The sequence below is a fragment of the Rhinolophus ferrumequinum genome, chromosome 10 (assembly GCF_004115265.2).
Source record: "Rhinolophus ferrumequinum isolate MPI-CBG mRhiFer1 chromosome 10, mRhiFer1_v1.p, whole genome shotgun sequence".
NCBI classification, from domain to species: domain Eukaryota; kingdom Metazoa; phylum Chordata; class Mammalia; order Chiroptera; family Rhinolophidae; genus Rhinolophus; species Rhinolophus ferrumequinum.
Window position 1 is genome coordinate 51677675 of NC_046293.1, and position 24551 is coordinate 51702225.

The window sequence follows — 24551 nt, forward strand, 5'->3', positions numbered from 1 at the left end:
ACAAAATAAATCTTTACGGAGCTGAGGCTTAAGTTGGCCTTGGTAGGAAAGATACGCGTGATATAGATCAAGATTTGGGGAGCGCATTTCAGGCAGTTAGAGAAGTTTGTAGAAATCTATGCTCCTCGTGGAAAGGATGTCAAGGTGAGGTGACCTTGAGCTGATGCGTGTAGGTGGAAAAAGTTTCCTGGAAATAGTTTAATGCTTCTACCTCCGACCGCCCAAGAAATAGAAAAGCTACTGTTACGAGACAATACCTGTGCACGTTCTTATTTGGTTTTCCTCCAGCCGACCGACGGGGTGGGGGGAGAGGTTGGAGGCCAGGACCGAGTGGGCGGGGCCAACGCGAGTGGGCGGGATCACGCGGGTCCTCTCTGTAGCTACTGGAGGCCGGGCACAGGGGCTGGGTTTCCGGCGGCGGCGGGACTCGGGCGTCGGGTGACGCTAGGAGGACGAGTCCTCACGTGACACGGAAGTGACTACGAACAGGAAGAGGACGAAAAAAATAACCGTCCGCGACGCCAAGCCGAACCGGACCCGCAGCCACCATGAACAGCAAAGGCAAGGACAGGGGACGGTTGAAGCCGTCGGGGGGAGTAGTGCTGGCTCGGAGCGAGCGGGCCTGGAGTCTGGGGTCACCCAACGCCAAGCTTGGGGCGAGCCGCTCCGCGCTCCTCGGCCGGCTGCAGTCCCGGGGGCTGCGCCAGACGCCTTCGTCATCCCCGAACTACGGCTGCTGGCTACCTCCCGGCCCTTTCCCCCTTAAACCCTGTGGCGCAGTTTGGAGCCGCGGACTCGGGGGTGGGGGAGGGAGGCTTGTCACGATGGGCATCTCCAGGAGCAAATGGGGAGCTAGAGCAGGGATTTGGGTAGGCCAATGGAGAGCCGGCGGAGGCGGGGCGCCGCGCTCCGGAACCACAGGCAAGCCCACGGGCTTAACTAGTGAGGTGCGGGCGCTGGTGGGCGGGCCAGGGCCTGAAGGGTCGCTTTCCCCTTCCCTTCGCTGGCGGCCAGGACTTCTCCCGGATCCTGTGATGGTACCAGTGTGCCTGGCAAAACACGATCCTCATCTCCTCAAGTCAGAATTTTCCTCTTCACCCTCTGTCCGGTCTCAAGGTTGACTTCCACCCTTCACTCTTTCTTTTAATTTGCAGTTGACCTTGAGTAGGCATCTACTCAAGGTAAATGATCATAGCCACCGTTACTCACGAAGTCTTGGCTATTCCAGCCAGGCTTGTGGAGACTACCCAGGGCAGAGGCAGGATGTACCCTTGAAACGTGCAAGCACGGGTGCTTCCCGTGTTTCAGACCTGTCCTGCATCCTGGAAGGAACTTGGGCCCAGCTGGACTGTCCCTTTACACCAGTATACTAGTGGAAAGAGTGCCTTTCCTGTCCAGTTAGAATCTAGCATCTTCAGTGATAAAGGATGCAAAGAGAATGCTGCTTTTCTTGGCTCCAGGAATCAGGCCCTCCAGGGCAGTCTGTTTACAAATGCCCTCCTGCTTGCTCCCACTAGGTTAGCTACCCAATATGCCGTCCCCATTTTAGTGGCTCTGTGTGGTAGGCAACATGCATTGTTTTCCTTATCTTCCAGGTCAATATCCAACGCAGCCAACCTACCCTGTGCAACCTCCTGGGAATCCCGTGTACCCTCAGACTTTGCATCTCCCTCAGGCTCCGCCCTATACTGATGCTCCACCTGCCTACTCAGAGGTGCTTCCACTTTACTAGACTTGAACTGGTTGAGCGTACTTTTGGATATCACATTTCAGGCCTTAGCTAAGTCTGCCTCCACATATTTACTCCTCACAAACGAGAGTCCCCACACGAATAGTCTGAAGTTCAATTTCTGTTGGGTTCAGAATGCATTATCTGAATATTTTATGTTATTTGGCACAGGTTGAGGTTAAGATGAGTTTGCTTTCGTTGAGCCTAACATCAGCTATAGCAGGAGAAGAGTGAGGAAAGGTGACTTGTATGACTCATAGATTGTAATCTGCACAAAGAGGATTAAGGATTGACTCATGAAAGAGGAAACAGGAATGAAATCTGAAATAGGAGTGCCATCAAGTAACATTTTGCCGTCTCTTCTGCCTCTTATAGCTCTATCGTCCGAGCTTCGTGCACCCCGGGGCTGCCACCGTCCCCACCATGTCAGCTGCATTTCCTGGCGCCTCCCTGTATCTGCCCATGGCCCAATCTGTGGCTGTGGGACCTTTAGGTTCCACAGTCCCCATGGCTTATTATCCAGTTGGCCCCATCTATCCCCCTGGTTCCACAGTGCTGGTGGAAGGAGGGTATGATGCAGGCGCCAGATTTGGAGCTGGGGCGACTGCTGGCAACATTCCTGTGAGTATGACCTTAGCAGAAAAAGCTCAGCCCTTGTGTATTTTAACTTTCTGAAATGACTACATAGCCATCCTTTCACCATCCCTGGATAATAGTTGCTGGTATTAGTGCAACCAGTGATATCCACGAGTCAGGCAGAAAGCCATTGATAGAGCAGAACTGTGGCAGGTTAGTAGCATCTGGTACTGGGTCTGAGTTCAGCAGAGTCCTGCCTGCTGCTTTTTCAGTTCATTTTGGTACAGTGAACTGGCCTAGTGACATTCCTTATTCATTTTGTAGCATGGACTTAGTATTTGCCATCAGCATGGCATTGTATTAAGAACTATGATGACTAAAAAAAGTAGAATGCATAACCCCTGTTAAGTAGCATTTAGAAAGATAGTAGGGATTTTAGTTATGCCACCTGCTTAGTTCCCCTGTGCATGGGAATTAGAGCCCAAACGGTCCTTGCTAGGCCCTGAGGCCTGTCTGCTCGCCAAATGTTAGAGATGAGGCGGGAATGGTGTTATTAGGTGGAGCTTTTTGATTATCTCGTGGTCACTTGAAAACAATTGAGGGACCCTGGGGTATAGAGCCATGGACCTGGCACCCCATCCCCGTTTTTGGAATATGGATAGGAAGTCACTGAAAATGCCCATGGGTCTGGACTCCCCATGTTTAGAAGATATCCATAGGCTTTATCTTGGAGCTGGAACCCTTTGAATAAGTGGTAGGCTCCCTTTCCTGTTTGTATCTTTGGGTTCACAGACCTGCTCTAGAGCCCAGATTGTTGGCAGAACCAGCTCCTTGAGATGCCATTGGTCGGCACGTCGCCGTCTTCCTAATAGGTCCTGTTACACCTGTGTCTACTTCCCTTGTATCATCTGCCTTGTGCCTACTCAATCTTGTCTTTTCCTTTCAGCCACCACCCCCTGGATGCCCTCCCAATGCTGCTCAGCTTGCAGTCATGCAGGGAGCCAATGTCCTCGTAACTCAGCGGAAGGGAAACTACTTCATGGGCGGCACAGATGGTGGCTACACCATCTGGTGAAGAACCAAGGCCACCTCTGTGCCGAGAAAGACATCACATACCTTCAGCACTTCTCACAATGTAACTGCTTTAGTCATATTAACCTGAAGTTGCAGTTTAGACACATGTTGTTGAGGTGTCTTTCTGGTGCCCAAACTTTCAGGCACTTTTCAAACTTAATAAGGAACCATGTAATGGTAGCAGTACCTCCCTAAAGCATTTTGAGGTAAGGGAGGTATCCATTCATAAAATGAATGTGGGTAAAGCAGCCCTAAGGATCTTCCTTTAATTCCTCTGGAGTAATACTGTACCATACTGGTCTTTGCTTTTAGTAATAAAACATCAAATTAGGTTTGGAGGGAACTTTGATCTTCCTAAGAATTAAAGTTGCCAAATTATTCTGATTGGTCTTTAATCTCCTTTAAGTCTTTGATTTATATTACTTGTTATAAATGAAACGCATTAGTGGCCTGCCTTTTCCTTTCCATCCTTGGTCCCACATCTCACCCTCAACCCTAGTCTTCCATTCCCTCCCGCCAATCTCCATTGAATCAATGGTGCAGGACAGAAAGCCAGTCAGACTAATTTCCTTCTCTCCTTGCACTTCTCCCCACTTGTCATCTTTTAACTAGTCTTTCACAAGGATCCTCTGAACCCCCTCTGGGCCCCAATCAGACCCATTACTTCTGCTTTTGCATCTCAGGCAAAAGTGGAGGGTGCCTTTTGGACCCTCCTCCTAGGTTGTCTTTTCATACATGAATCAAACCCAAATTTGCTTTGGTGCCAGAAAAACTCAGCTTGTATGAACAAAGGATAGCAAAGCAAACTGTACTATAAACAATAGTTTGTTTAGAATGGGGGAGGGGAGGGCAAGGAGGAGGATGCATTTCAGAAGCCTGATGACTTCAGAGCCAAATTAAGGGGAATTTTCAGATAAAAAAAATTGGTTACCTTTTACTGTCCGAGCGTCTCATGCAGCCCCTCATGGTTCCCCAGAATTCCTAAGCTGGGTTAATGGGGTGATAATTGTGAATGCCTCACTACAAAATGACTTGAGCCCAGTGAAATCTCATTAGGGTTAAGAATATTTCAGGGATCCTTAATATTTTGATTTTTGTTTTCAGCAATTGGATTTTATTTTATAATTTCAGTTCATCTAAATTTTATGTTCTGTACATGTGATGTTTGACTGTACCATTGACTGTTATGGAAGTTCAGCGTTGTATGTCTCTCTCTACACTGTGGTGCACTTAACTTGTGGATTTTTTTATACTAAAAATGTAGAATAAAGACTATTTTGAAGATTTGAATAAAGTGATGAAGTTGCATTACACCTCACTTCAAGGATTCTTTACTCGGCTTGTTTTTAGATTTCTTCTGTTTATATCTTACATCCCACCTAGAATTCGGGTAGGTGCTCCTGCCATTCTGTTTTGTTTTTAAATGAAGTCTTTGAAATAAATGCAGGAGGACAAGGCTAAGCTTGAACCATTTTCAAGAGTTTCATTCTAGATGTTTAACTTCATTTTACTTCCTAAGTTCTTTCAGATTCTTAAAAGTCTATTATGCCAGAGGAATTCAGAACATAAACTGAGAAATAAAGAAATGATTGATTCTCCTATCTTGCCCTAAAGTTTGACTTGAGGGAAGATGTTTTAGTATAACAATTTGTGTAAGTGTAGGGTGATCTTCAATTTCTCCAAAGTTCTGTGTGGAGAAATACGGAAAACTGGAGTCCAGGTTGCCAAGATTGATTCCTCAGCTCTTGGGTCTTACCTTGAATAGACTTGAGCTTGGACAATGGAGGCAATACATTTAAGACCTCAAAGGACAGGACAGCTAGCTTAATTCCCAAATAAACAATATTTGGGGAGTTAATGATCTCCACCAAAACAATTGTGCCATTTAAACATACCTCATTTTGAGACTTAAGATCCAAGAAGCTTCTCTGGGCTTGATTCAAAGGACACTGGTGGGAAAGTGGTAGGTAGACTCTTCCTGGTTCCTCCGTGTATACAGAGAATGGATTCTGGGAAAGTGGTCCTTGCCAAGATGGAGGATAAACCAATCCATCTCCCAGGGTATGTTTCTAATGATACTCCTCTGGGACAAGCTTCCCAGGACCACCTTGGTTTCAAACCTGAGATTGTTCAGGGAACTTCCAAAACTTCCCTGGGGTTCTTTTGGCTTGGGAGAGAACATACGCAAAGGAGTTAAGCAAAAGAAAACATCAAAAAAGTTTAAGCAGGGATAAGTCAATAAAGGTAGTTATTTCTTGCACACGAGAATCTGATTTCTGGATCAATGAAAAATTTTAATTCTGATAAAAATAGCATTAAGTATGAGGTTCTTGGGGAATACGGAAAGGAAGGGCTCAGATTAAGGGATGTTGCTCGTTCATCAGGAGGTAAGGTCTCTAGTCTCCCACCACTCCTGGCCTGGCCTTTTACTGTGGTATCCAGCCTCTGGGAAGAACTTCTATGGATACTGTCTCCGCTGCAGTTATCATTAGGTGACCAGGTAGGGGACAGGAGCAGCCAGGGACCCTAACTCGTCTTCCCTTTGACCTGTGAAAAAACTGAAGATGACGGCACATACTCCGATGTCGCCTGGTGTAGCTCCACGTCATCGGTCAGTCACACACTGGTGTGTTACAAAGGCCTGGCTACAGATACCATGAGCAGCTTTCTCCGTGTCCCTGGTCCCAGGGGTCAGTGATGCTGAATTTGGGCCTGTGTCCTGAAAGGAGCTCAGGTTTGCCCCCATCAATCAATGTTTCTCATGGTTTCAGATAAAACTTTCATCTAATAAATAGTGTGTTAGCACTGGAGCCTGGATAAGCTCCTGGGGGCCCGGGAATCACTAGATGAAATATTCGTCCTTCTCCCTGCCCTTGGCTGAGTCACTCTCCATCTGAAGGATGGTGCTGGGCTCTCCTTCTGCAGATTCATAGGTGACGTAGCTGCCTTTGTTCTTGTACAGGTAAAAGAAGATCAAGATCACGACTGACAGCAGGGTGAGGAAGACCACGGTGATGACAACTTGGAAAGGAGAGGGAAAACGTAGGGATGTTTCAGGATTGAGGACGTCTCAGTCATTCCTGGGGTCTCCTGAATTAGACAATTCCCTCCCTTTTCATAAGGATCCTCCTGTGCTAGCAACTAGTGTCCAGTTCCAAATCCATATTCTCCCAGCAAGCCCAACTTCCATGGGACATGGTATCTACTCTCTTGGTGCTCAAGCTAAGGACACAAGGCTTTTGATTTCTGGCAAAACTGGATCCCCTCTCCACCAGTTCCTGATGATTGTGACAGAAACAGGAAGGAGGCAAACAGGAAATAGCTTACTCCAACAGGAAGGGCTTTTTCAATCCATAGCCGCCCATAGGGGGTTCTCTGCTCCTTCCCATCCTCCTGCTCACCCATTCGACAAACCACACGTGTCCTCATCCCTACCCACGTACTGGAGTGTAGTGCCCATATGCACCTATATCTATTTGTGCCCAACTCCCAACCTATCATTTATTAGCAGTGCCTCTAACAGAAGCTTCGAAGAGTCTTTCAGCGCCTTGTGAGTTTGTGTAAGGTAACTTACATGCCAAAATGAGCCCTTTCATGGATTTGGTCTCTAATTTGTGGTGCTTTCCTGTTTAAGGAAAATCCTAGTTTATCACACTGAGTTCCTGGCTGTCTGTGGAGCAAGATGGCCCCTGAACACAGAAGGACCCTTGGTTTTGGCTCAGAGCCTTTGTTACCTGCAATGAGTGCTGTGCTGGCTTCAGCTTCTGGGGACAGGGGCACAGTGGCCTGCAGAATTGGGGTGGTCATCAGTCCTGGTAAATTTAGAAAAGTAGAAAAAGAAGTGGGGTGAATTCTTTTTTCTAAAGCATACGTTTATCCTTCAAATTTCACCACTCCACCTTCTCCCCTATTCAAAAATGTATCATTCAACTCCTATAGTAAATCCATATAGAAAACCTGGAGAATAGAGGAGAAAATAAACCACCACCAAAGACTGAACATTTTGATGGATTTCTCTCTGCCTAATATAGTAGTTAAGAGTATGGGCTCTAGAGCCTGACTGACAAAGTTCATATTTGAGCTCTGTCCTTTACTAGCTGTGGGAAAATTACGAATTTTGCTGTGTATAATGTGCACTTTTTTGCCCAAATTTTTGAGGGAAACATAAGGATTCCCATTATATATGGGTAGTACTAATTTTGTATCCATATAAATGTTTTTAATTCTTTTATTTATCCTTATGGGTTAAAAGCGTAACTCTAGAAATCAATGACGATATCCATATGCAAAATAATACCCTGGAATACAGTCATCGGTTTTGTTGAACTTACCACGAACTTGCAGCAATGAAGAGTTCTCAGCCTTCTATGATGCATAAATATCGTAAATGTGTTACCAGTACATAAAATTTCTTGTACCTTGCATCTATTCTTGTGTTTTGTATTTATTTATTACATAAAATTTTTTGTACCATAATATGTTAAAAAATAAATGCTAAAATTCCTTTATGATACAAAAAACAAGTACCTAAATGTAAACAAATAAAAATTTGAGTTAAAAATTTTAATTTGGCCCCGAAAGTTTGGGCCAAAAACATGGGGGTGCAATATACACGGGCGTGCATTATACATGGCAAAATACGGCATCTAACCTCTCTGTGATCAGCTTCCTCATCTTCAAAATGGAAGTAATAGTACCTACTTTACAGGGTTGTTATGACATGTAGTAAGTAACTCAATAAGGGTAAGCTATTATTAGAAATGCATATTTTTGCATAAATGAAATCAAATGATGAGTGTATATACATGTACAGATATTTATATTATATGGCGCCTGCGTTTCTTCAGTGTTCTTACAAATTCTTTGTAAACATAATTTTTAAATAATATAAGGCTCCTCCCTTATTAAAACCTTTTCTATACTTCCAGAGTAGGCCCTGCAATTTGAAAGGTTCTGAAACAAAGCCTCTTCTACCCTAAACTGTATCCCACACCACCTCCTGCTATTGGTCGATCTCTCCTTCAGAGCCTGACCGTCCCACCCCTAAAGTCATTACCCTGGGTGGGTGGGAACACCACAAGACGAGTGGTCCCCGAAGGCCCTTGGAAATGTTTACATGGGAAGTCAGGAAGCCCTTCAGTTCTCCCAAAGGTTAGCATTTTGGTACAAAAGTTTGAAAAGGTAACAATTAAGTCAAGGTTACTCCAGGACAGAGATACCCTGGGAGAAAGCAGGCTGGCCCATCCTGGAATCACCCACAGGAGGCATCTCAATATTTATTCAAGAGATAATAATAGCAGCACTCATTAACTGCCTACTCTTTGCCAGGTACTGTGCTAGGCACGCTGGGATGTAATGGGGAGCCAAACAGACACGGCCTGCCTTCACGGAGCTCACCTTCCACCACACCAGAGTTCAGTTACGATAACTGAAAACTGTGACGCAGGAAACCCATTCGGGTGCTTAGGAGAGCATGTGGCAGAGGGGCCTGATCTAGTTTTCCAGCAGGAACACCCCGCCCAGCAAGTAAGATTTGTGCCGAGCGCTGAAGCAGGGGTAGGAGTTTACAGGGTAAAAGGAACGGGAGGTGGACGTTCTATGCAGAGAAGAGGCTGAGTCAAAGCTCTGAGACTAGACGACTCTAGGGCCCGACATGAGCAGGATTCTTATCCAGTCCTGACACCTTCAGGTTTCCAGCCAGGGCGAGTGAAATGAAGTCACCAGCGGTGGTCTGGTGAGCCTGGGAGCAGTCCTAAGAGGGCCAATGGTGGCGAAGGGTTTTTTCACATGGGCCAAGGGGAGGTCTGATGAACCATCCCAGTCCTGCAACAGAGAAAGGAGAGGTAGCTGCCTCGAGCGCCTCCCCTCCCAAGGCCAGACCAAACCTTTCTCCACTATTCTCCGCTTTAGGATTGGAACACTCTCAGCTACTTTGTGGCCTTGGGCAAATGGTTACAACTAGGATCATTCATGGATTCTCATATGTTACAGATGGGGACCATAGAAACCAACTCTGCGGGGGCCATTGTAAAGATTACATGACAAAACATAAGCATCATATAGTAACTACTGAAAATATTAACGTGACTTTGTTTATGGGCTGAGTGATTAAAAGGGAAAACTGTTCTGTGTTTGGCTCCTACACTAGCATTTAACTAGGTGACCCTGAGGAAGTAACTAAACCTCTCTGAGCTTCAGTTTCTTGATTTGTAAAGTGGGAGTGTGGCGGGCAGCATCGATGATGGCTGCCAGTAATCCCAGCCTCCTGGAATTTACAGCCTTGTGTAAGCCCCTCTCTCTGTGTGCTGGATGGACCGAGAGACCTGCTTCTAACAAACAATACAACAAAAGTGATGGGGTGTCATTTCTGAGATTATACTGTGACTTCCATCAAAGAAAAGCCCTGGAAAAAAAAGAAAGCCCTGAAATGTATCGACCTGATCATTGTCTCAGACTAATGCCATTCACCACGCACACTTTCCTCCCCCAACTCTCCCAGGGCTGCTCGCACTTCATCTTCCCACCATTGACCCAGAGTTCCTGTAGAGTCGCTCCGAGTTTGGCCTTCTTTAAACATTTGAGAACTTAAGATAAACAAAGCTCCGAGAACACTAATGCATGTATAGAGGCTTAAATATAAAGACGAGTAAGATTCAGTTCAATCATTCAACAACAATTTATTTTGCACCTCCTATGTGCCAGAAGCACTGTCACAGATGCTAGGAAGCCAGTGATGAGGGCGACCGGGGACCCGACCATGGAGCTGAATTTTAGTGAGAGTTTGGAGAACAGATACAGATGAGTCCCTGGAAAGAGAATCTGGGAGGGAAGATGATTCCTGGTTGAGAAATTCTGCAAATGATCCCAATTTTAACAGCGGACATTTACCAAGTCCTTGCTTTGTGCTAGGTGCCTTATAGACATAATTATTAATTCATAGAAAACCAATCACTTCAAAGTAGGTATTTTTATTTGCTAATGTGGGCCTTGAGGCCCCAGGGGAGGGGACTTAAATGACCTGCCTCACATGACACATGAAGGAACAGGATGGAGCCAAGATCTGAATCCAGGACTACCTGCTCCAAAGCCCAAGCAAGGTATTTATGCTAAACCTTCCTACCACCGGCCTTTTTTTCCCTAATCGGGAAAAAGAGGAAGAAGTAATGAACAATAACTATGAGGCAGCTTTCCAAAAAGTTCAAGGGTTTAAAAGATATGCATGAAGGTGGAAGAAAAACCAGATAACTACAAACACAGACTATTGTGCTTCAAAGAATGCTCCTTAATGGGACTGTGATCATAGGCGAGTGGTAAATAGGGAACAACGTCAGTGTAATGAGGAAGTCACGTTGGTTCATAAGCAGCTTTCCCAGCTTTCATGTTTGATGCGATCAAGTCAAGCTTTCTACAACTAAAACGAACGTTTCAGTAGTATTGAAAGACCTGAAGAAACATAAAATTCAATAGAAGTGCCTTCCTTGGATGAAGTCATTGGTTGGTTTCCACTTACATGAAGCCATCTGGTGAAGCAATAAGAACAAATGAGGGAGGTACAAAGAAATTTACTTCTATGTGAAAACCGTGGATTAATGACAAAGGCCGACCCCACATCAGATTTTTATTTTTGATGAACATGGTCTCTTTTGGAAGCAAAGGCTCTCTGGAACCTACTTTAAAAGGTGGTGGTAGCACACACCCAAGGACAGAGGGGGCAAAGGATAAGAAGTTCAAATGCTGGTGGACATTTAACTGCTAATATTTTAATTGAGACTGTTGTATTTTTAGGGTTCTCATTACAAAGTTTCATAACTATTGAGTGGTCTGCCCCAATCCTGTTTTTCCTGTAAGTCTGTTTTCAGTATTGTAATTTCAGAATGTGGGTCTTTAAAAAATGCACATAAAGTTTTATAGCAGAAATGCCTATATTAGAGGCTGTCAGAGACTTAGAAGAATAGTGTCAGGAAGCTCCACATAGTCAAGTTGGCAAACAAATTTAAAAAGCTAAGGGAGCTAAGGGTAAAGCTTGCTGTTTGAGCCTGAAGATAGCAGGTTGGAGGAACAGAGAAAGCAGAATTCCCCCAGCCCTTTTTGCCTCTATCTCCTATCAGGGAGAATGATTTTTGCACAAAGGAGCAGAAGGAGCTTGGTGACACGGGGAAGTGAGCTCAAGAGAAGGGATGCAATCCAGAAAGTACCACCCGCCTAATCTAAAAGGGATCCAGATAAATGACAGCCAAGGGCAGTGAAAGAACGTGTAATAGGATCACTATTGGTGATGTAGGAACTTTTGAGAAAAAATGAGGGGCCAGGAGCCTGAAAAGCTATAGAAAGAAGGTGATTCTGTAAGCAGCTGGTGATCTTGACGTGGTTTCCCAGCAAAATTCTAGAATAAATTGTTAGGGCCTCCTTTGGGGGCCTTGATCTGGCAATAGCAAGCATTAGGAGCGAAGCGGCTTAGACAAGCTACACAGCCTTCTTAGACTGAATGTCCAGGACCGTAGGCAGAGAAATTAAAAAGTTAATTCAATAAGTATTTAGTGAGTGTGTACTCTGTGCCAGGCTCTGTCTTAGACTCTGGGCATAGATAAGTGAACACAACAAACAATAACTATCCCATGCTGGGGCGGCCAGTTGGCTCAGTTGGTTAGAGCGCAGTGCTCATAATACCAAGGTCGCCAGTTTGATCCCCACATGGACCAGTGAGCTGCGCCCTCCACACTAGATTGAAAACAACGACTTGACTTGGAGCTGAGGTGCGCCCTCCACAACTAGATTGAAAACAACAATTTCAGTTAGACTTAATGGGTCCTGGAAAAACACACTGTTCCCCAATCCTCCCCAATAACAATTAAAAAAAAAAAAAATAGCCCATGCTTCACAATTCCTTAAAAAATTAAACAGAATTACCATATGATCTAGCAATTCCACTTTTGGGTATATATCCAAAAGAAATGAAAGCAGGAACTCAAACATATTTGTACATCAGTCAGAGTTCACAGCAGCATTGCTTACATAAAACTAAAAAGTGAAACAACTCAAATATCCATAAAAAGATGAATGGATAAACACAGTGTGGCATATACATACAACGGAATGTTATTCAGTCTTAAAAGGGAAGGAAATTCTGTCACATGCTACAACATGGATGAACCTTTAAGACATTATGATAAGTGAAATCAGCCAGTCACAAAAAGATGAATCCAATTATATGACATATCTAGAGTAGTCAAATTCATATAGACAGAAAGTAGAACAGTGGTTATCAGGAGGCAGAAAGAGGGGAGAATGGGGAATTATTTAACGGGCACAGAGTTTTAGTTTGGGAAGATGAAAAAGTTCTGGAGATTGATGGGCAATGGTTGCATAACAATGTGAATGTACTTAATGCCACAGAGCTATATACTTAAAAACTGTATACTTTATGCGATGCATAATTTTACCAGAATTGAAAAACATTTTTTTCATACAATTTACATTCTGAGGGAAGATGGGCCATACACAAAATAAATAAGTAAAAAATATAGTGTATTATACATTGATTAGTGTTATGTAAAAAAAATCAAGCAGGAAGGGGGACGGGGGAGTTGGGCTGTGGACAGGGGTGGTTGGGAGTGTCCCTGATGAGGTGGTCTGAGTAAAGACCTATAGAAGGGGAGGCAGCCGTGCAGAAACCTGGGAGAGGAACAGTCCAGGCAGGGCAGATGGGTAACAGCAAGTTCAAGGTAGGGCTAGCCATAATATTGAAAACTGTAAAGGTGAGCAGAGAAATGGGTGGTAGCCAGAGTGGGGAAGGAGTTCAAGTTTTTTGTTTGTTTTTGCTTTTTTTAGGATGGGAGAAATGACAGTATGTTTATGTATGGATAGGAATGCCTCAGATGAGAGGGAACGATTGATGATGCATGAGAGAGAAGAGTAGCTGGAACCATGGCCTTGAAAGGATGCGATCTAGTGCACACACAGAGGAGTTGGCCGCAGACAGAGCAGGGATCATTCATTATTAAAGTGTTTAATGTATACACAGCACAGAGGCAGGTAGTAGGAGATGGAGGCGGGAGTGGGAGCCTTTAGCAGGTCTCTTCAGAGACCTTTATTATTGTTATTATTTGATCATTTCTATCTTGTCAGTTCTACCATGCTTTTTCCTTTTTTTTTTTTTTAATTGGGGAATATTGGGGAACAGTGTGTTTTTCCAGGGCCCATCAGCTCCAAGACGTTGTCCTTCAATCTAATTGTGGAGGGCGCAGCTCAGCTCCAAGTCCAGTCACCGTTTTTTTCAATCTTTAGTTGCAGGGGGCGCAGCCCACCAGTGAATTGAACTGGCAACCTTGTTGTTGAGAGCTCGCACTCTAACCAACTGAGCCATCTGGCGGCCCCTCCGGAAGCTCAGCGGCAGCTCGTTGTCTTCAATCTAGTTGTGGAGGGCGCAGCTCATTGGCCCATGTGGGAATTGAACCCGCAATCCTGTTGTTCAGAGCTCCTGCTCTAAGCAACTGAGCCACCCAGCCACCCAGAGAGAGAACTTTAATTTGCTCCAGAAAACAGAATGCAAGGTCATTAATTGAGACTGAGGATGGGGCGGGGGTTAAAGAAGAGTTGCAGGTGCTGCATGAGTAGAGAGCAGCTCGTCACAGAGCATAGGATAAGACTTTATAATATCCTTGTGAAGTGATTCAGATTGGCTATAAGGACTGCTGGGGTAGTAATTGTCAAAGAATGGAGTGAGTGATACCAATGTAAGCAGAAGTTTTCCCATTGGGATTTGACCTTAGTTCTTTCTGAATTGATATTATTATGTCAAATCATTCCAGAGCTCACTTAAGGCCTTTAAGTAATTCAAAAGAAAAGTATTAAATCATAAGACAGGAAGAAGAAAGTCCAATAATACAATTTGTTCCTTGTGATAATGACTCTGGCTTTTTGGTTTGTTTTTAAATATAATGAATATTAAATTATTTGCAAGTTTGTTAGTTTGTTTTAGTGTTCCACTGTATTGGTGCCTTCCACATGGGCTTAGTGTCCTTGGGTAAATGTAGACCCCTGCAGCCTCAGGGAAGGATTGACATATCTGTGAGAGACTCCAAGCTAGAGGGGCAAATAGGAAGCTGATAAACAGAGATTTCAAATGACTTGAGAAATGGGCTAAATGGAACAAGATGATTACTTACCAGATTCCTTGCTCTTATGTCTAGGAAACCAATTACTCACAGGAAAAATGGGGACTGGGGGAAGAATGGGAAGCATGGCCTAGTGGCAGCATATATCAAAGATTACCGTGGGGTCACTCTAAAGCAACTGACACTGGAAGGATATACCCCAAAATAGTAGCAAGAGTGATAGCTGGTTGTGGAATTTGGAATGCTTTTTATTTTTCTCTACTACATGTTTTATCTTGCAAATTTCTTATGATAATAATTACTTTTCTAATCATAAGAATTTAAAATTTGATGCTCCATTAGGCACCATTAATATAAATATGGTCTCCAATAATAGAGGCAACAGTGTAGTCCTCCTTTGTGCCACTCCTAGACTGCTGAGTTGCGTCTGGGTGTCACAATTTTGAGGTGAGCAGCCAACATAGTGCATGGTTTGGAAACCATATCAGATAAGGAAAGCTTGCAAGAGAAAGCGCAGACAGAAAACTTAGGGGGAGTCTAGAGCTTGAATGCTATCTTCAGATACTCCAACAGACGATCTGTACCAAAATGGCAGAAACTAATGGGAGACAGATGTCTCCTGCACAGAAGGAAGAGCAAAACTGGACAAAAGCTTCAGGTAATGCAGAGAGAATTCTAGCACAGAATGGGTAGTTGAAATAGCTGACCCTCAGGACCTTTCTCAGCCTTCATTTTAAAATTTTTATAAATTGAAAGTGTTTTGTCAGCATTCACTTCAAAATCACATTTTCGAACTGGTGAAATCTCAATGAAGTCTGCAGCTGAGTTAATTAACAATATTGGACCAATGTTCATTTCTTGATTTTTCACAAAGGTACCATGGCCATGTAGGATACTGACATTAGAGGAAACTGGCTGAAGGGGATATGGGAACTCTCTGTACTATTTTTGCAACTTTTCTATAAATCTAAAATTATTCCAAAATAAAATGTTTATTTAAAAAAATAATGAAATGTTTGAACTCCATACAAAAGAGCTTTTCTCAGACTAAAGGTCACAGAGTGTCCTGAAAGCTGATGATCAAATATCAGAACTGTAATCTGTATTTATGATTTATGGTTTATAAAACATACATTATCTTCTGCTCACCCCAAGAATGTGATGCAAGCAGGGTTGGTGTTATCATTACGTACAAGCCAGGAAACTGAGGCAGCTCAGCAATCCCAGGGTCACTCAGCGGTTGGCTGAGCTGGGTTTCAAATCTATCTCTTCATCCCAGGGTTCTTTCCACCACATACCACCAGCTCTCCAAGTTCTGGAAATGTCCTGCTCTGCCCCCGTGAAACTTTTTGTTTACGTGTCCACTGGGTTTGGTTCTTGGAGTTTTATTGCAGATGGAAAGGGTGTTCACTGGAGCAGTATTTGCAGGAGTGATACATATCTGAATGTCCATCGGCAGAAGAGTGATTACATAAATTACAGGCCATTCATTCCAGAAACTCTATACAGTTGTTAAGAAGAATGTGGTACATCTGCAATTACTGGGACAGGACATATGGTTAGATGAAAAAAGCAAATTGCTGGGGCAGTATGTGTAGTATGATTATGTGTTTGTAAAAAAAGTAAATTAAAATTATAAATATATTTAAATATAAACTTTTCCTTAAGGGTTTTTCCTGAGGGGCACGGAATAGCTTTTTAATGAAAAACAAACAAATAATAACAACATCAAAGTAAACCAAATTCAGGAAGCCTGGAATAAAAGGGGAGGAATGGCTTACACTTTTTCCCCCGTTACCTCTGGTTTCTACCCCACTTCTCTTCTGTCTCCCAGTCCAACAAAGGAATAATAATGATACTTTCTTCCTTCCCTTCTCAGGTTTGGAAAGAATATAGGACAGGTTTTTCTTTCAGGTGGGAGGCCTGGGACACAGGACCACAATAAAGTTTGAGGCTCCACCCAAGTCCTAGCCAACAGCGAATGAATTTCAAGGTCTATTTTGCTCTCATCTTTTTTTTTTGTTGTTAACCTAGATACCAGTTGGTTTCTTTGTGGCCCTTGTTTCCCTAAATCTCTTATCACGGAGGCATCAGATCCTTTGCCACCTGAGTCTGCCAACCTACTTATTTGCTCTAGACCGGCCCAACACAGGGCGGCTCGCCCAATTCTCCTTCCCATGGGAACCTGCCCTGGAATTCTGCTCCCTTTCTCCTTCCTTCTCTTTCATGTGCCCCGGCCAGTGGGGTGGAGTGAGACTTTGAGAGCAGTATACCATGACGGAAAGAACACAGGCTCTGGAGTAAACCAGACTTGGCACAAAATCCTGCCTCTGCCAGTATTAGCCACATGACCTTGGGAGAATTTAACTTCTGACAATTTCTTAACTTCCCCAAACCTCAGTTTTTGCTTCTGTAAAATGAGAATAAAATCTGTTCTCAGGGTTGTGGTGAAGAATAAGCGAGATGAAAAATGCTGAGTGTGTAATCCAGAATGAGGAAAACCTAGGAGGCAGCTAGTGTGATTAGGTGGCAAGGGATAGGCTTTACTTGTGGGCTGGCAGAGCTCACAATGCTGGGTTCCACTCCACCCTGCTTCCCACGGGGTGATTTATGCACTAGGAACAGCAGGCCCGATGCCGAGGGTCCACAGTACTTCCAGGGGCCCATGAAAGTAGTTTTTAATGATTTTAATTTCTTTTAAAATCACAAGAAAAAAATCAAATGTTTGAGTTAGGGAAATTGTAATACTGTTATATCAATGATTAATTACAAATACAAGTGTTAATGATTTTATTATATTAATATTATATTTTTCCTTATACCAACACGGTTGTAAAATACAATTTTTAATACATATCATTTTTAATGGAGGAACGGGCCTACAAAAGCACAAGTGCCAAGGGCCCATGAAAGTCATAATGCAATCTTCACTTTCAACACTCCAAAAAATCCATACTCCTTTAGGAGACCTTTATAGATTGACTGGGGAGAAGGGGGTGAGAGGGCAGAGGTGGGAGGTGGGGAAGAGACGTGAAAGACTCTCAATGATCCCATCCTTCAAAGTACAAGCCCACACCCTATTTGTGATTTCTCCCTTCCTGTCTCTGAATTTATGTTTGCTTGGACCCAGTGGATAGGGGACTGTATAATAGGTCCTAAAATACCTCTCTATTCATTGGGTCAAGCATGTAAATATACAACTTAACAACGACAACAACAACCACCACCACCAAATAAGCTAATTAAAAAATAGGCAAGGACTTTAAGCATTTTCCAAAGAAAATGGCTTTTAAGCACATGAAAAGATGCTCAACATCACTAAGCATTAGGGAACTGCAAATTGAAACCACAATGAGATACCACTTCACACCCATTAGAATAGCTACTATAAAAAAACCAACAACACAGAAAATAAGGAGACTGCGGAGAAACTGGAACGCTTGTGCACTGCTGGTGGGAATGTAAAATGGTGCAGTCTCTGTAGAAAACAGTATGGTAGCTCCTCAAAAAATTAAACATAGAATTACCACATGATCCAGCAATTCCACTTCTGGGCATATATGGAAAAGAATGAAAAGCAGGGACTCGAAGAGGTTATTTGTATGCCCATGTTTATACGTAGAAGCATTATTCACAGTAGCCAAAAGGTGGAAACAACCCAGGTATCTATCAATCGATGATTGGATAAACACAATGACACAGTAACATACACTATATAAAAATTATATCTATTATATATACACAAAATTATATATATATATATATATACATACATACATATATATATATATATATATATATATATATATTTCAGCCTTAAAAAGGAAAGAATTCTGACACATGCTACCACATGGATGAACCCTGGAAATGTTATGCTAAGTGAAATAAGCCAGATATAAAAGGACAAATATTGTATGATTCCACTTATATCAGACACCTAGTGAAATTTATACAGATAGAAAGTATAATGGCGGTTGTCAAGGACTGAGGGGAAACAGGGAGTTACTGTTTAATGAACAGAGTTTCAGTTTAGGAAGAGAAAAAGTTCTGGAGACGGACGGTAGTGATGGTTACACAGCAATGTGAATGTTAATAAATACTTAATACCACTAAACTGTACACTAAAAAATGGTTAAAATGGAAACATTTATATATATTTCACCACAAATTTAAAAAAAATGTAAATAGTTCACCTTTTGCCCAAGTCCTAATTCCTCAGCTAGCTGCCCAAACATCACCTGTGTTCCCTATAGGCAGGTTTATTCTGGAGGTCCTCTGCCCTCTCCTCCAGGACCTCCCCGCCCCCCCGCCCCCCTAGGGTAAACCCAGTCTCTGTAATTTCACACATGGCACTGCCTTTATCTAGAATAGCCGCTGCACCTGCTTTGCCTGTACACACCTCATCCATCTTTCAAGGGTAAGGGCCCCACTCATGAAGCCTTTGCTGACCAATCTAAACTGCTACACATCTCTCCCTTTTATTATCTCTCACCAGACAAAAAACGGTTTGAACTGTGTGCATCACTAGTTACAGAGGACACTGTTTTAGATTTCCTTGGGGTTGCCACTCACCTGTTTCCACATCAGTAAAACAGAGAATGACAAATGAATCTGTGTATATGAAAACAAAGGTGTAGAGAACAACCAAGGTTTTGTTCATCCCTTACCCTCACTAGCACATAATGAAAACAATGAATACCTGATGTTTATCTAGCTCAGCTTGGTTATAAAATGAAGGGAATCCATCTCAACGTGATGAAAGATGGATCCCTGCCTGAGCATGTTATGGGTTTTTGATGCTGGAGTGTATCTTCAGGGGTGTGGAATTAGAAAGCAGTCAGGAATTCCTTTCCAGGAAAAGGTGGGTTTCTAACAAGCACCCAGTAATAATAATAACCAATGTTATTGAGTACTTACTAGGTATGAAAAACTATGCTATTATATAGGTTATCTCATTTAACCCTCACAAAAACCTCATAAGATAGGTACTATTTCCCCCATTTTATAAATGAAGAAACTGGAGCTTAGAGGTTAGATAACTTGCTCAAGGTCACAAAACTTTAAGTGGCAGTGCCAGGAACTGGTACACATCCATGAGACTTTAGATTTACACTGCACTATGTGACAACATAGATGAACCTAGAGGTCATTATGCTAAGTGAAATAAGTCAGACTGAGAAAGACAAATACTTAAATGTGGAATCTAAAGAACAAAATAAACAAACAAACAAAACAGACTTATAGATACAGAGAACAAATTGATGGTTGCCAGAGGAGAGGAAAGTTGGGGAGCTGGGTGAAAAAGGTGGAGGGATTAAGAAATGCAAATTGGTAGTTAAAAAAAAGTACAGCATAGAGAATATCGTCAATAATGTTACAACTACGTATAGTGCTAGGTGGGTACTAATCAGGGGGATCACTGTATAAATTATATAACTGTCTAACCACTATGTTGTACACCTGAAACTAATATAAAATAATATTGAATGTCAACTGTAACTGAAAAAGATAATAAAAAAATAAAAAAATAAACTGCACTAAAGTGTACATTCTAGTTGCCTTAGGCTTCCTCCCAGTACGTTTTTTTGGGGGGGGGTGAGGAGGGAGGCAGGCAGAGTTAGGTGGGAGGGTCTTCCTGAGGCCTCAGGCAATTCCAGGACTGAGCTGGGGGGGTGGGGATGTTGACTAAGTCTGTGCCATTCCTACAGGAAAAGACCTTCACCTACCTCCTGGAGAAGGCGTGGCTGGGAGGCTAGACATTGCGGCAAGTGGATGGGCACCCTGAGGAAGGAGCAGATCTGTAGGAAGAGGGACAAAGACAGGAATGAGGTGGGTGGGCCCCTGTCTGGGGCTGGAGACAACTGGAAATCCCAGGAAAGCCTTTGGTGCAAGATTTTCCTGAGTCCCTTCCGCATTTCCTCTTTTCCCTGTGAAGCTAGTATGAACCCTTCTCTTTTGGTTTCCCTGAGTATCTCCTCAGGCTGCAGGTACTGAGGGAGGATCTGTGAGACCTCTTGTACGTGGGGTGCATTACCTTTGTACGTTTTACCCAGAGATCCTTTCACTGGGTCACCACATTTAATTAAGAGATTTCTCAAGGCCAGAGAAAGTTAGGCAAAGGTATGCAAATGAGCAGCGGCCCCAGTTTCCTCAAACCGCGGCCACAGGTACCCAGTTCTTTCCCAGTTGGGAGTTTGGGCGGAGCCATCCGCTAAGTGGAGGGCTGGGGAACGCTTGGGCTGGGGTGTACCCTGGGAGTGGGGAGAGCCAGACAAAGGAAACTAGAGGTGAGGGTCCTCAGTTGCTTTTTGTCCTGAGACAACCCGTGGGCAGGGCTCGGCCCGCTCCACGCAGCCCTCCTTTCATTGTCCACTGCGCCGTCCGCGCAGTCTACCCAACCCCACGCGCCGGCCACTAGGGCCGAACTCCACTTGGCCCAGCCCACGCCTCAGGGGCCCTGGGGACCCTCGGCACCTCTGCGGACATCGGGGTTCGCCCCGCGGCCCCGCCCCCTGGCCCCCGGCCCCAGCCCTCCTGCTTTACCGGCACCAGGCGGGCTCGCTGCGCTCCGAGGGTGGCCGGTCCCGGGCACCCGGTTCCCAGCAGCCACGACGGGAGGCTCCAGCCGAGGGCCGAGCTCCGGCGGCTCTCGGTTTCAGTTCCTGCCGCGGCCGACGTGACTGCAGTGAGTGTGAGCGCCCGTCTCGCCTCGCCCTCCGCCCTCCCAGGTCCCCTCCTCCGCGCGCTCACCTTACCAGTCGGACGGGCTGCCGGGGAAGGGCCGGCGCCTCCCCGCGCGTCCTTTTGAACTCGACGGGGGCGGGAACCGCATAGGCTCGTGCAGACCCACGGAGGGACCCGCCGCAGGAAGCCGCGGAGAGCCGCGCGGTCTGCTGCCGAGGCCGGCCACGAGTGGGGGTGGGGGGCCGGCCGACTGGGTGGGACAGGAAAAGAGCGAAACCGCCCTCTGCAGGTTCCCTCTGCCCGCCGGGCCGCCTCTGCTCCCCCGGGAGGAAAGGCTGCTTTTCCTTCTCCGATTGTCACTTTACTCTCCATCCGGAGCCTCTTCCTCCCTCGCCCTGAGGTTCCGGAGGGCATGGGATCTGACCCTGGGCTAAATGGCATCCGTCCGCTTGCCTCGCCGTCCACGTTATTTGAATTTTCAACAAGTGTGGAAAGTTATATTTACTGGCGTTTGCATAGCATTTACGTAAGTAGGTCTGTGTCCAGAAACTTGGAGCATAAGGTAACTTATTCGGCACCGCAGGTCGGGAAACGGAGGTGTGAAGTGGGGAGAGGAGCGGCGCCCCATCCGGATCTTCCTTGTCCCACATTCCTCTGAGGTAGTGGAGCCGCGTGGACTTTGGATTCAAACAGTCCCAGCTCCGCAGCTTGTTAGCTGTGTGGGCCAGTTAACATCTGTAAAATGTGTTCCCTCATCCCTGAAATGGGCGACTGGAAGTGCTAATGCCTGTAAGGCCGTTTCATACCCACGGTGCTAGCACATGGTAAGCACCTCGATTTAACTATTCATCAATGCCATATTTTAGCCACGTCTTGAATCACGTCTTCGCAGGAGGAAATGTTCCCAAATTAATGACGAACTCTGACTAAGGTTGTGATAGTATACACACAGACTCTGGAATCCGTTGTGCTGTGTGATCGTGGGCAACTTCTGTTTCATTTCTCTTTCTGGGGCAATAGTTGTCTCACAGAGTTACTGTGGGGATGGAATGAGTTAATTCTTCTACAGCATTAGAACGTTACTTGGCACATAGTAAGTGCTCAGTAAACACTAGCTCAATAAATGCAAACTAGCAGCGGTCCCACTGGGTCCCAGTTTCATCAACAGACACCTGCAGCCTGGTAACCCTAAGGCTTCCTTAGGGTTAGAACTCTTGTGGTTATTCTGCCTTCCATCCCAGTGATAATGGACTTCCGTGCTTATTTTATTATTTTTTAAACTTTCATTTATTTTAAGTGTTTTTTTCCAGGGCTCATCAGCTCCAAGTCAAGTAGAAGTTTTAACCTAGTTGTGGAGGGCACAGCTCACAGTGGCCCATGTGGGGATCAAACCAGCAACCTTGTTGTTGAGAGCAGGGCACTCTAACCACCTCAGCTAACCGGCTTCCCCGCGCTTATTTCTTATTCCTGTGAAGAGTTCTCTTGGTTTGGGAAATCAGTACTTATATAGATCAACAGAGAGACAGAGACTGTGAATGTTCATTTGGGGAACAAAGACTGGAATAGACTCCAGAGAGTAGAGGCATAGTGTGAGGAAAAAAAGCAAAGACATAAAATAAGCAAGAGTAGTTGCTTTCATTCCTAAAGATGTTACGTATTTGGTTGGTAAAAGCCAGAGGAAAAAACAGAGTAAGTTGATGAAATTAATTTTATGTATTTTAAAGGCATAGCAGTGATCAGTGAAGAAGAAAGCCACGTTCCGAAAAACCACCACTCCAACCAAGAAAGACAAAGAAAGTAACTCATAGACAAGACATATATAAGTTAATAAAAAGGTCAGCCTGGTCAGTCCTCAGACAAAAGAATATTCAAGAGAAAAGGAAATTCAAATACTAAGGGTTTAATTCCACAGGGGGACAATTGTTCGCATTTATTGACAAGTTGACCATGGATTCCAGGAAAGGTTGAGATTTTTCTTGTATCTGGGTTAGTCTCCCATAGCATATTCCATCATGTATTGAAAATGTTAGAACCACAGACTCTGAGAGGCTGTGTTACTTTCACAATTTAATGGTTAATAATCTCTCACAAGCATCTTTTTATTTCTCTTTAAAATGTAAGCTTAAAAGGTTTGCTGGTACATGACTTTATCCCTGTAGGCACATACCATTCATTTTAAAAGTGTAAACATGCAGGAAAATAGGATCCAATATGCACATGCTCAGCACCAGTTTAGCATAAAATAGCAATTATTTTAAGCAGTGTGTGTACTCTTTTTGGTTTATCCTAGACATCCTGGATGTTTCTAGTGTACTCTGGGTTTCTTATCTAGTCTGTTAATATTGTCCTTCAAATTCCTGGCAGGCAGGTACTGGGTGATGTTCTCACAATTAATCCTACAGATAGCAGATGAAGAAACCACGTGGTGGTGACCTACCTGTGTTCTCCAAGGATTAAATGCTAAACGTCAGAAACTGAAGCAGCCATGCATTTGTCAGCAGACCTCCAGGGGCCTCAGGACAAGGGATACGAGATATTCATCTCCGCCCAATTTTACTGGCTTGATTTAGCCCCTTCTGGTGCTGCTGCCAAGATGGCAGTCGTGAAGTCCTAGCCTTTCTTCTGGACAACTTTACTATTTTGTAAATCGGGACAAACAATTTGGTTCCTCGCTGGGACTGCCTACCCTAGATAAGCAAATGAAGTGTCAATCTCACAATTTAGTAAAATTTTCCACTTCAATTGTGCCTCTGCTGTAGCAGTTATCTTGGGTACTTGTCTTCCCCACTGTTCCATAAGCCCTGGAAGCCCTCTCTGGCACGCTCCCCAAAGAGGATCAGTTTCCTAGGAGATGAGGGTCAGTGAAAGTGGCAGAGAAAAGGCTTGAACTAGGTTTTGCCAGATGATTTGTGTGGGGCCTTCCAAGCAGATCACGGAGGGCCTTGGAAAGCTAGGGGCCTATATTCCCAGTATTTTCCCCTCCCTTTCAATACCCTTGGAGTATCATTCTCAGCAGTGATTCCAAGGGACTGGGATGCCTTCCCGAAGAGGTCTTAATATACAGGCAGTAGGCCTTTTAGAGGTGGGCATGCGACCTCCTCTCCATCACAGCAGTAGAGAGCCTCTGGAGGTTTTTAAATAAAAGATTAAGAGGATTAGATCTTAGAAAAATGACTTCTAAATACAAACACGTATTTCCAGTTCCCTAATGGACATATCTACTGGAAAAGTCCTGCAAGCTCTCAAACTCCTTGAGTCCAATATTTGGAATAGGATACCCAGTAAACTGCACATAAAGTGTATACTTTGATCAGTTTTGACACATGTATACACCCATGAAACTAGCACCACAACCAAAATTAAGAACATTTCTA

General features: G+C 44.2%; 2 protein-coding genes across 4 annotated transcripts; one reads left to right on the forward strand and one right to left on the reverse strand.

Annotated features, from left to right (window-relative positions):
* The first annotated feature begins 409 nt into the window (after nucleotides 1-409).
* Nucleotides 410-4697, forward strand: DAZAP2 (DAZ associated protein 2). 2 transcript variants are annotated; one of them, XM_033117417.1, is made up of 4 exons: nucleotides 410-561; nucleotides 1596-1714; nucleotides 2105-2350; nucleotides 3252-4697. In XM_033117417.1, the coding sequence occupies exons 1-4, from the start codon at nucleotides 549-551 to the stop codon at nucleotides 3378-3380; spliced, it is 507 nt and encodes a 168-aa protein (XP_032973308.1). In that variant the 5' UTR covers nucleotides 410-548; the 3' UTR covers nucleotides 3381-4697. The 2 variants fall into 2 exon arrangements, with proteins under 2 accessions (XP_032973308.1, XP_032973309.1); XM_033117418.1 differs by having other exon boundaries at nucleotides 2105-2273.
* A 950-nt stretch (nucleotides 4698-5647) lies between these two features.
* SMAGP (small cell adhesion glycoprotein) lies at nucleotides 5648-21512 on the reverse strand. 2 transcript variants are annotated; one of them, XM_033117419.1, is made up of 5 exons: nucleotides 21249-21510; nucleotides 21037-21173; nucleotides 20220-20291; nucleotides 7114-7191; nucleotides 5648-6400 (listed from the first exon to the last, which is right to left on the reverse strand). In XM_033117419.1, the coding sequence occupies exons 3-5, from the start codon at nucleotides 20251-20253 to the stop codon at nucleotides 6222-6224; spliced, it is 291 nt and encodes a 96-aa protein (XP_032973310.1). In that variant the 5' UTR covers nucleotides 20254-20291; nucleotides 21037-21173; nucleotides 21249-21510; the 3' UTR covers nucleotides 5648-6221. The 2 variants fall into 2 exon arrangements, with proteins under 2 accessions (XP_032973310.1, XP_032973311.1); XM_033117420.1 differs by lacking the exon at nucleotides 21037-21173 and having other exon boundaries at nucleotides 21244-21512.
* Nucleotides 21513-24551: the final 3039 nt, after the last annotated feature.

Coding starts and splice junctions, on each gene's coding strand:
- SMAGP (XM_033117420.1), bottom strand. CDS start 20,253: ATGTCTAGCCTCCCAGCCACGCCTTCTCCAGGAG. Junction 7,192..20,219: donor AGCCACGCCTTCTCCAGGAG/GTAGGTGAAGGT, acceptor TAAATTTACCAG/GACTGATGACCACCCCAATT. Junction 6,401..7,113: donor CAGCACAGCACTCATTGCAG/GTAACAAAGGCT, acceptor CTCCTTTCCAAG/TTGTCATCACCGTGGTCTTC.
- DAZAP2 (XM_033117418.1), top strand. Junction 1,715..2,104: donor CTCCACCTGCCTACTCAGAG/GTGCTTCCACTT, acceptor TGCCTCTTATAG/CTCTATCGTCCGAGCTTCGT. Junction 2,274..3,251: donor TGGCCCCATCTATCCCCCTG/GTTCCACAGTGC, acceptor TTTTCCTTTCAG/CCACCACCCCCTGGATGCCC.